General features: G+C 30.2%; 1 protein-coding gene across 1 annotated transcript in view; it reads left to right on the forward strand.

The window, feature by feature from the left end:
- The first annotated feature begins 9,526 nt into the window (after nt 1–9,526).
- LOC114335210 (conserved oligomeric Golgi complex subunit 3) overlaps nt 9,527–12,555 on the forward strand; it is a 34,460-nt gene continuing 31,431 nt past the window's right edge. The window contains exon 1 of the mRNA XM_028285407.2: nt 9,527–11,184. Within this exon, the coding sequence (XP_028141208.2) occupies nt 9,660–11,184 (1,525 nt within the window). The 5' untranslated portion in view covers nt 9,527–9,659. The remainder of the gene's footprint in view (nt 11,185–12,555) is intronic.

Here is a 12,555-nt window from a genome sequence, read left to right on the forward strand (position 1 = left end):
GAAGTAAATATACTTAAAAGGTTATTCGTATTTTATTTAAAAATCAAACTAACTTTCTTATCTACCACTTTCAAAAAATTTTTATTAAAACAACCAAAAATAAAAAAAAAATTTGAATCACCCGGGAATTGAACCCGCAACCTTCCAATCTCAGTGCTAACGCATTTCTAACTACTCCAGCGAGGCTCTACAAATAGATATGTAAGTTTCGGATATAATTACACAACACGGCGACATATAGTGTAAAAATGTTATGCTTACATAATATTTTATTAATCCAAAAACACAAGAATTATAATAAATAATACATTTCTTAAAACCACTAATATATTCTTTTAATGACTTATTGGCACGGTTACAGATACATACATACCTATCTTGAAAGATTAGCAATGAACTACATACTGTCAGTGTGCGCAGGCGCGCGGTAAATGTACAATTTTACCCTCAATCGATTCGCCGCTAAAGAAGAATATCTTCAAAAACAAAAACCAAAGATCTCCTATGAAATTGAAGCCTTTGGAGACAAAACCTTGCCGACCCTGTCCCTAAAGCCAAGAGCCGCCACTGATTGTCATCTGCAGAACTATTCAGATCTGCCGTAAACAAAGTCAGAATAGTCATGTCAATTGCCAACGTTCGGAACAGACAAGGTAGGTACATACATGAAGAAAAAGAGAATAAACAAATATGTCCAAAAAGAGATTAGAAATTTTTATCAAAGAGTAAAAAAGACATGAGTAACACAGAAATAAAAGTATATTTTGCAGAAATAAAGATGATATTGAGACAAGACAGAAAAATTAAACATATGGGCAGAGTATTTCGACGAATTATTAAACGATAAAGAACAAACGGAAACCGAAGTGCAACAATAAATACAAGATACAATATAACAACAAACACAGAACCTAGTCCTGTCGCCAGGGGGGGTACAACGGCCTCCTGTATTCAGATGGACTTACCCAAGTTTTTTTATGTATTTGACCCGTAGAACACGAATTTTTTGGGTAACAGTTGATCCGGATGTCGATAAGATTGTTATAAACAAAGAAGTTGAGGAATTACATAACAGCGATTTCTCGCAAAACAAAACATGTTTTTGTATTTTTTGGGCCATTCTAACCAAAAAGTGTTCCTACAAATTTTTTCGTAGGATGCATAGTTTTCGAGATAAACGCGGTGGAACTTTCAAAAAATCGAAAAATGCAATTTTTGTACCCGAATAACTTTTGATTAAAAAATAAAATAGAAATTCTGCTTACCGCATTTGAAAGTTCAAGTCAAAGTATATCGGTTTTAGTTATTTGCATTGCTAAAAATTTATTATTTTATTGTTAAACAAAAGTATAAACACCTAGTGCTGGAGTGATGTTTTCAATGATTTCTCATTTAAAATCGAACGAGTAGATAGAGTAGGTACAAGTGCAAGCGAGGCTATTTCTACGTAGCATGCATGTAAACGCATGTATTAGGCACGGGAAACACTATGTGTTTATAGCTTTTTTTAGCAATAAACGCATAAATTTTTAGCAATGTATATATTCGAAACCGATAGAATTTGACTTGAATTTTCAAATGCGGTAAGCAGAATTGCTATTTTATTTTTTAATCAAAAGTTATTCGGGTTCAAAAATTGCAATTTTTCGATTTTTTGAAATTTCAACCGCGTTTATCTCGAAAACTATGCATCCTACGAAAAAACTTGTAGAAACATTTTTTGGTTAGAATGGCCCAAAAATTATTATTATATAAGTTAGAATTACAAAAACAGGTTTTGTTTTGCGAGAAATCGCTGTTATGTAATTCCTCAACTTCTTTGTTTATAACAATCTTATCGACATCCGGATCAACTGTTACCCAAAAAATTCGTGTTCTACGGGCCAAAATACATAATAAAAACTTGGGTAAGTCCATCTGAATACAGGAGGCCGTTGTACCCCCCCTGGCGACAGGACTAACCCGACAAAAAGGAGGTAGGTATCTAATAATAGACGTAATATAAGAGACCTGAAAAATAATAAAAGTGCGAGAGGGAGCGGTGTTCCAACAGAAATATAAAAATTAGACTGGGAGAGGAAAGTTTTGAGAACAGTTTTTGGTGGTATAAAGAAGGCTAACGGAGAATAGCGTAGAAGAAGAAACCAGGACTAATATAGTAGGTAAGCTATGTATGTGTATATTATGTAAGTGACCAAAATAACACAGATTATCCCGAGAACTCCACAGAGAGTTAGATGGTTAGAACGTGTTTTAAGAATACCAAAAGAAAAAAACGTGATAGCTAAGCGTTTTGCAAGAAGGAGAAAATAGGAAGAAAAGAAAAGGGGGAACACGAAGGAAGTGATTTGAGGCCGTCCGGAATGACAAAGAAGAAATGGGAACAAAGGACTGGAGAAAACGATTAGTAGAGAAAAAGTCAAAATTTACAAGACTAAAATATTGTTATGGGTCATTCCATTTCAAATCACTCAATTTTGGAGCAAAAAAAATTTTGGACCTACGATTTGTCTGAAAATTGGTATACAGCTTCTGCGGGACGTAAAAATAAGATATTTAAGGTCCAAAAATCTTCTTCTTCTTTTTTTCTCAAAATGTTATTTTATGCGATTTTACAGTGATTTGGTGTTTACTTATACAAATTTGCATTTTCTATCGTAAAGTATCAATGAAAAACATAATATTTTAATAGAAGGGACTCAAAAATGTCATTATATGGCATTATAACAAGTTACTTTGATTCAAAACAAGCTTTTGATCAAATTTTATTGTGTAGAAAACGTTAAAATACCATTTTTTTACATTTTTCTCCATTCCCAAAATACATCATAATAGATTTGGCTGAAATTTTGCCCACAGATAGACAAAACATAGGACTTTAAGTGGTGAGAAGGATTTGAATTATATTACAATACCAAAAAAGTTACATGCAATATTATAGTCAAAAATATAGGCGTCTACTGTAAGTACAATTAACTCGAAAATATCGACCTCACGACAAAAACGGTTAAAAAGAAATTATAATAATTGTAAATACGATTTATTTGGAACAATTTCAGTTCCTACCATTTTTGTCGAAAAGTTAAAAATGGCTGAGATATTGAGCAAAACAGGTTCTCCTTTAAAATCAAGATGGCGGCTAACGTAACGGAGGAATTCATTCGTGATTTTAAATTTAGGCTACTATTGACTCCCCTAAAGATCAGAAAAATAAAATTTTGGGCAGCTCGGCATTCAAGGTCAAATGCTATCCCGACTGGACTAATATATACTTTTGAGTCTGATATTAGTGCATGTAACTTTTTTGGTATTGTAATATAATTCAAATCCTTCTAACCACTTAAAGTACTATCTTTTGGCTATCTGTGGGAAAGTTTTCAGCCAAATCGATGATGACGTATTTTAGGAATGGAGGAAAATGTAAAAAACGGTATTTTAACGTGTTTTACACTATAAAATTTGATCAAAAACTTGTTTTGATTCAAAATAACTTGTTATAATGCCATATAATGATATTTTTGAGTCCTTTCTATTAAAATATTATGCAGGGCCCCCGCTACCATATGTGCAAAGTGTGCAATGCACACGGGCGCCATCCTTTAGGGGCGCGAAAACCCAAGATAAAAAAATTGAAAAAGAAAACAAAAACCAAAAATTAATTTTAAAACAAAAGTTGAGAAATTAAATACATAGTTCAGCTTTACTTTTGCTTGGATGGCATTATTATGTCCAGTTGCACCAACAAATAAACGATTGATTTTTTTATTTCGATTGCCCGTTTATTTTAAAATATAATAATTGTCAAAAAACTGTCAATTAAAAAGAAAATTTTAACGATTCTCCCGAAAAATATTAAATTTTTTACCATCAAAAATATAATAACATAACACTTTTCTTTTCTTTCGAAAAAGGTTCAAATTTAATATTTTTTGGGAGAATCGTTAAAATTTCTGTTTTTAATTTAACAATTTTTTGACAATTATATTTTAAAATAAATCGGGCAATCCAAATCAATCGTTTATTTGTTGGTGCAACTGGACATTAGTCTTTCAATTCTTGTTAGATATGTATAAAATAAAAAATCTCCCTATAAAAATAACAAACATCCACTTCCTTGACCGTAGACAAAACTGTAGTTATACCTAATACAAAATAAATTGAAGCTATGTGCTGATATGCTGATTTCGTGCAAAAACTCCAAACATACATTGGATGAGCAAGGGTGTGGGCGGTAATTCTATTGCCTCGGATTGTGTTGGGTTAAAATGACAAGTCAACAAGATTTGTAAATCAAATCGCCTATCAAATAACGAGTCGACAATACATATTTGAAAAATATCTGCAGGTTTCACTTAACTCAGGGTGGCCTAACGAGGTATTATTACTGTAATCCTATCAATTTCTACGTTTTAAGTAATTTGTATTTTGTCATTTATATTTTGTTTACAACGTTTTTTTCTAAAAAATTAACTGCTGAATACCAAGCCCTGTTGACTGCAATTTCATGGGTTTGATTTTTTATAAAATGGTAAGTGTTTCGTACTTTATACTGTCAACATCGACCCTTTATTTATAGGATAGTGTCTATAATTAATGCATCTCTCATATTTTAAAAATTAATTACTCAGTCATTTTTTGACAACCGATTTTAAAAAGCTCTGTATCGCTGGATAGGTGAATTAATGTTCTTTCAATTTACAAAAAAGTATACTGGGTGTTCCATTAAAAAAAAAGTCAACAACGATTTTTTCAAAAATTCCCCATTTTTTTTCTTAATTGAAAGCGATATAAAAAATTCAATCTATTCAAACAAAACTTTTACTAAAATAAAACATTTCAGCGAAAACCATATATTATTTCTTTCTTGGGCCATTGAGAAGTTATAGGCAGTTAAAATGGGGGAAAATATAAGTGGACACCTGGTATATATTCGTAAAAAGTTTTCCTCACATATTTGGAAGTTAATTGTTTATCAATTGTTTATAAGTTGTTTAAAAATTGTTTAAAACAATTGTTTTGTATACATGATTTTGAAAATATCGTTGAAATCATCATTTTACTTTGATCAAAAATGTTTCTATTTCCTTTTTAATTATGCTGATACCAAATCTGACATTTCAATTTGAGAAATTAAAAAAAAAATTAAGCTCTTATACTTATCTGCGTAACTAGGAATCATATGGAAAAGTTTTTTATTATAATTTTTACGAAAAAAAAGTTAATCTTTATAAAATGCTCTGCGTGGTCTAAAATCTAAAACTCAACCATCAGATATCAAATTCTATCAATTTTATACGAGGTGTGTCAAAAATATGAATTTCGTTCAAGAGCAAAGTACCTTTATATTTCAGAATATCAAAAATTTTTATTAAAAAACTATGATCTAACATGCAATTACATCCTTCTAATTAAAAAAAAACTGCAATTTTTTCTCGAATTACGGATGCCCAACATCATTTTATAATAAGTATGATAACTATTTTATTATCAATTTTACGAAAAAAAAAGTTATTCTTCATAAAATGCTCTTCGTCTAAAATCTGCGATACCATCAGATATCAATTTTTTTTTAAATTTATTACGAGGTATATAAAAAATATTAATTTTGCTTAAGAGTTAAGTACGTTTATAGTTCACAATATTTCAATTATAAGGATGTAATTGAATATTGTAACATATTTTTTAATTACAAACAACTTTTCTTAATAACAATTTTTGATATTCTGAAATAAAAAGGTACTTTACTCTTTAGCGAAATTTATATTTTTTGACATATTACCTACCTCGTATAAAATTTATAACATTTGATATCTGATGGTTGCGTCTTAATACGATGCAGAGCATTTTATGAAGAATAACTTTTTTTGTGTAAAATTGATAATAAGGATATAGACTCCAACGATTTCTTTAATAAAATTAAAGCAATAAGTTTTTTTTCATTACCTGATGATACTGACCCTTTAAGGATTTTACAATATATATTTGAAAACAAAATTTAACCTCCACCCTTCCAAACAGCATTTCACTAAGAATAATTATTTTGGCATTGCCTGGATCTGTAGCTTCTGGCGAGCGATCTTTTTCAAAGTTAAAAATTATTTAATATCGACAATGCTTCAAGAAAGAATATCTGGGCTAGCAATATTAGCAATTATTGAACAAGAAATTTTTGATGGTATAAATTTTAGCGATATAATTAATGACTTTGCAACAGAAAAATCTCGGAAAATATCGCTACAACAATAAACAGCTATTTTTTATTTTTCTATTGTACCTGGCTATCACTGTTGATTTTATAACGAAGTTACGTAGGTATTTTTTATCAGAAGTATCTGCATATTTTTAAAAATATTTAAGTATCAGTAGCATGTAGTATGTACTTATATTTATGTATGTAGACATTTTAGACCAGTAAGGATCTGCGAAAAAACGTCTATTTTTGGATGTGAGAGGTGGCATTCGGATTTTTGCAGATAAAGTTAGGTGACACCTTCAGTAATAATAATTGACTTATGCCCCGAACATTAATAAAAAAATTAAAATATTTAAAAATTTCGAAAAACATCAATTTTTTTCTGCTTTCTTTGCTTATAACTTTAAAACGATTCGTTTTGGTACAAACTCGTAGGAAAATAAAATAAAGATAATTGAATTTTGTATGATATACGACTGGCAAAAAATGTCTTAAGGTATTACCTTTTCTGCAATATAGCAATAAATACAAAATAAGGGGGCAAAATAAGTCTGTTGTTATTTAATATTTTTTAACCACTTTGGTGGCACTTAGAACCTTAGTAATTCGCTTAAGAAATTCTTTGTAATATACTTAAATTGTGTACCAAATTTGATTAAAATCGACCTAATAAATTTTGCATAATCAATGTGCAATCTAAATGTTTTTAAAAAAGTTCAAATTTTTTAAAATCTTTCTGAACAAAAAGTAGACCATTTAGAAGTTGGCTAATTTTTTTACATATAAAGAAGTGTTCTACCTATCTAATACACTTTACCGAATTAAAATCGGATTATTTAAGGGGCCCCAGCAATGTTTTAAATTTATAAACGATTTTTTGGCTTATAAACAAATAGCTTTGTTTAATAATAAAGAAAATTAATTTTTAGCAATGCAAATAATTAAAACCGGTATAATTTGACTTGAACTTTCAAATGCTGTTAGCAGAATTGCTATTTTATTTTTTAATCAAACGTTATTCGCGTTCAAAAATTGCAATTTCTCGATTTTTTGAAAGTTCCACCGCGTTTATCTCGAAAACTATGCATCCTACGAAAAAACTTGTAAGAAAGCGAAAAATCGATTTTATGTAATTCCTCAAGTTCTTTGTTTACAACAATCTTATCGACATCCGGATCAACTGTTACCCAAAACATTCGTGTTCTACGGGTCAAAATACATAAAAAAACTTGGGTAAGTCCATCTAAATAAAGGAGCCGGTAGCCCCGTCCTGGCCACAGCACTAATTTGTTTGTAAGCCAAAAAATTGTTTATAAGTTTAAAACATTGCTGAGGCTGCTCAAATAATCCGATTTAAATTCTGTAAAGTGCATTAGATAGGTGGAGTACTTCTTTATATGTAAAAAATTGACAAATCTTTGTATGTTCTAGTTTTTGTTGTGCAAGATTTTAAAAAATTTTAATTTTTTAAAAAAAGTTTAGATTGCAAAATTATTATGTAAAATCTAGTAAGTCAATTTTAATGAAATTTGGTGGACGGTTTTAGCACATTACAAAAATTTTCTAAGCGAATTAGGAAGGTTCCAAGTGTAACCTAAGTGATAGAAAAAACATTGAATAAGGACAGGCTTGTTTTGCCCCCTTATTTTATATTTATTGCTATTTTGAAGCAAGGGTGATAAATTAAGACATTTTTAACCAATCGCATCTGATAGAAAATTTAATTATCTTTGTTTTATTCCATAGGAATTTGTTCTAAAATGAATAGTTTTTAAGTTATAAACAAAAAAAGTAGAAAAAAAAACGAAATTTTTTGAAATTTTTAAATATTTTATTTTTTTTATTAATGTTCCGGGCATATTTGAGAAGGAGCATAAGTCAATTATTATTAACGAAGTTATCACCTAACTTTATCCGCAAAAATCTGAATGCCACCTCTCACATCCACCTAAAAACAGATCCTTACTGGTCTATTTTTAGTTTTGAGTTATTTTCTAGTATTTTATAAACCACGTGTCTCTACCCCATTAGCTAAGTAAATGCTTCAAAATTGTGTGAAACCTAATTTATTTGAATTTACTTTGTTATGATTTTATTATGGTTGTTTCATTTTGATATTTTACTTCTAAAGTTCAGTTTTTTGCTTTATTTCAAGCACCTACCTAACTACCTTCAATAAAATAAATTTAAAATGGTCCAAATGGATTGGGGCGCCAAAATCATTTTTACACACAGGCGTCAGTAGCCCTTACGGGGGCCCTGATATTATGTTTTTCATAGATACTTTACGACAGAAAATGCAAATTTGTTTAAATAAACACCAAATCACTGTAAAATCGCATAAAATAACATTTTGAGAAAAAAAGAAGAAGATTTTTTGACCTTAAATATCTTACTTTTACGTCCCGCAGAAGCTATATACCAATTTTCAGACAAATCGGAGATCCAAAATTTTTTGCCTGAGTGATTTGACATGGAATGTACCTTATACTTATTATATCGTATCTTACGTCCGGTTTCATAATCAACTTAAAGTGCACATTAACTAAAGTTCACTTTAACGTTGACATTACCCATATGAATTGCATTGATAAAGGTTCCAACTTAAAAGGACATCGCACACATCTTATGGAAAATATAATGTCACTCAAATTCAATAAAATTTATACCAATAGATTCGTTTTAAATTAACGGTCAAATCTTATCATTGCGATAACTCTTAATTATGATTAATTACGGCGCAAATTGCAATTAAAGTTTATCGAAATCACATTTTTGGAGTCAGTAAAACTGTCAGTTACAATTACTATTGCTCTGGTTGCTATTCAAAAGACCCTTAAACCCCGCTGGGCCTAAGCGGATTAGTGAAACTAATCCGCTGATTTATGGAGTACCGACAATTTGGGTATTATAAAATATTTTTTCTCTCTCTAACTTATGTACATACGTATCCATTTGATTTCAGATTTATTTATATCAATTTCTGCTCTTATTATTGAAAATATGGAGTTGGCGCAATGATAAGATTTGACCGTTACTTTAAAACGAATCTATTCGTATAAATTTTATTGAATTTGAGTGACATTATATTTTCCATAAGATGTGTGCGATATCCTTTAAAGTCCACTTTAACTGATTATGAAACCGGGCGTTAGTGCTTTATTTAAAAGAAAATTGTTCCGAATAAAGAATAAAAAATTACACCTATTCCCCGTACTATTTTAACCTTTATATATGTCTAAATTACTAACTAAATAAAGACATAATGAAAAAAGAAGAAGTAAAGAAAAGTCTAACCTGCCTTGTCTTGTCAACATAAATTTTTGACATATTGATTTGTTGTCATTGTGGGTTTGGAAGAAAAACTGATAAGTTTTGAACCATTTTAAATTAAAATTTTAATAATTTATTACCATACGTATTACACATACAGCCAAATACCATAAATTTTTATGGTTCAAGTAAAATGGCTAATTTACCAGAACAGTTGGAGAATTTAAAAGAACTGAGAATTCAGGAAAATATTGTCAAATGGCAAGCTGCAGATGATCCTTTAGCACCCTTATCCAGCGAACAATTGGAGGTGATTTATGAATTAGGAGATCTTATATCCAACAAATCCAAGAAGGTTCCAGAAGTAGTAAAACAGGATAAAAATCAACCTGAAACTATACATACAATAAAGGACTTTGTAAAGTGGTCAACATCAGTTGAAAACAACATTAAACATGAAAACCTAAAGAAGTATCAAGATTATTATGAACAGTTGTCTGCATATAAGTCTAATGCTGAAGATCTTCTTAATCTGTCTAATAATGTACTAGATTATCTCAATGACTTAAAGTCGAATTATGTTAGTGTTACAGAAAGGACGAACTATTTGCACGACCTTAGTGAACAATTAATGGCAAATCAAAGAATTTTAAAAGAAAAAAAGCAAGACTTAAGTAACAAATTAAAGTATTTTGTTAATTTCACCAAGTGTCAGGAAGAAGTTGAGAGAATGAGAAGTAAAATGAATTCTGAGGAATGTATTAAAATTTTAGATGAAATCGATGAGAGTATAACTTGCCTCAATAATCATTTACATTATAAGGAATCTAGAATATACAAAATGAAATATGAAAGCTTATTGAATAATCTTCTTAATAAAATATATGACTATGTTAATACAGTACTTGTAGAAACAACAAAGCAAGTGGTAGACCCAGATTTCAGCTTTCAGTCAGCCCAAAATCCTTCCATAAATAATTTAGTAGACTCTGCGTTTTCTTTGTACTACGGAAAATTTCAAAGTGTGTCAGTGAAAGTGAAGTTTATTTTGAATAACTTAGAAGATAGAGAAGATCAGAACGAACAATATAAAAACGTCTTAGTGGATTGTAAGAAATCATATTTTACACAAAGGTTGCCTATTCTTACTGTAGCTGTTTCTAAAGCGTTAAATGAGTTAAAAGAGAAATATCATAAAGACCATAGTACTTTATTTAGATCATGTAGTCTATTTACGTTTAAGGTCTGCCAAGACGAAGTAATGTGTTATGGTTATTTCTTCTCTAAACCATCCGAGAATTTGAACGAATACTTGGGAACATTGTGCCAATATCTTTACGACACTCTGAGACCAAATCTTATCACAATAAATCACATAGAAATTTTATGTGAACTATGTAGTATTCTAAATAATGAATTATTAAACGAAAAGGTAGTAGATACAGTAGAACTGACCAAATTTGTTGAAGTAATCAAGCAGCTATGGCAGGATGTTGAAGAAAGGCTTGTATTTAGGACAAATGTATTTTTCCAATATGACCTCCTGAATTATAAGCCTTCACCCGGAGATTTAGCTTATCCAGAAAAATTAGAGCAGATTGAAAACATTGTTTTGGAATTAAAAGAGAGATCAGATTCTAGAGCTTCCATTGGGTCACTTGAATCCCAAGAAGTTGCTAATATAAACAATCAAATGACACCATTTAGATCATATACAGGTAAGCCCCTATCCCTATCTTTGTTTATACTGGAAAATAAAATCGATACCTAAATGGCATGACTGTATAAATGAGTCATCTTCTGGGTCACTTTGAATATCGCTCTTCTCAATATCAGGCGCAGGTATACTGTTTTTTTTTTTATTATTATTATACAATAATATCGAGCCAAAGCAGAGCTTATATGGCTCAAAGTACAAAAATAATTGTAGGTCTTAAACTAAATAATATAACATAAAACAAATTCTTACAAAATAAAAATTAAATTAAAGTAAATATTCAAAAGAATTGGTTTTCATAAAAGTTGTTACAACAATAGCAAATTAAAAAAGATACAAAAATTAGAAAGTAAGTATTAAAACAAACCTAAAAATTACAATTTTTTTTCTCATAAAAAAAACATAAAATATATCCTTATATTTTACAACAACTATTTTAACAAAAATTGCTAACATTACACATACAATGTCCAGTTAGTTCTCATCAAACCTGTTTTTGAAACTATTTAAGCTAATAGCCCCTACGATGTCATCACTTAAACTGTTCCATTTATCAAAAACACGATTTACCAAAAAGTTTTGCCTTACAGTAGTTTTAAAAGGTTCCTTTTTCAATTTATAGTGATGACCTCGTAGTCTAGCATCAAAAAAATTCGATGTTCCCCAAAATTCTCCCCTAAGAATTCTGTAAGTAGATATTAAATCACCTCTCTCTCTTCTATGAGTCAATGGAGACAACTTAAGCTTTCTTAATCGAGTTTCATAGCTTAATCTTGCATAATTAAAAGGTAGCTTAGTAGCTCTTCGTTGTACTCCTTCTAATAAATTAATATCTCTTTGTAAATGAGGTGACCAAACAGATACCGCAAATTCCAGGTGAGGTCTGACATAACTTTTATAGAGTTTCAAAAACAAGTCTGGAGACATTCTAGGAAAAGCTTTTGATATGAGGTATAAAGCAGAGTTAGCTTTACCGACTACTTTTGCTGTTTGAGTAGACCAACTTAACATTTGGTTGACCGTAACGCCCAAATCATTAACTTCATGTACCGATTTCAGAGGAACTCCATCCAAAAAATATGTTATATGTGGATTATTATATCCACATTGAACAACACAACACTTACGCGAATTTAACGGAATAGCCCATTTCATGCTCCATTCTGATAGCTGATTAAGGTCACTCTGAAGAGTATTAACAATATCGGGACAGTAATATAACTTTAAATCGTCGGCATATGAAACTGATTTTGACTGCCATCCGCACGTTAAATCAGATACGTACAACAAAAACAGAATAGGCCCTAATATTGATCCCTGAGGGACACCACTGGCTACCGCACGTGGAACACTGCAGTCATTTTCCACTTTG

The sequence above is a fragment of the Diabrotica virgifera genome, chromosome 7 (genome assembly GCF_917563875.1).
Source record: "Diabrotica virgifera virgifera chromosome 7, PGI_DIABVI_V3a".
Taxonomy (NCBI): domain Eukaryota; kingdom Metazoa; phylum Arthropoda; class Insecta; order Coleoptera; family Chrysomelidae; genus Diabrotica; species Diabrotica virgifera.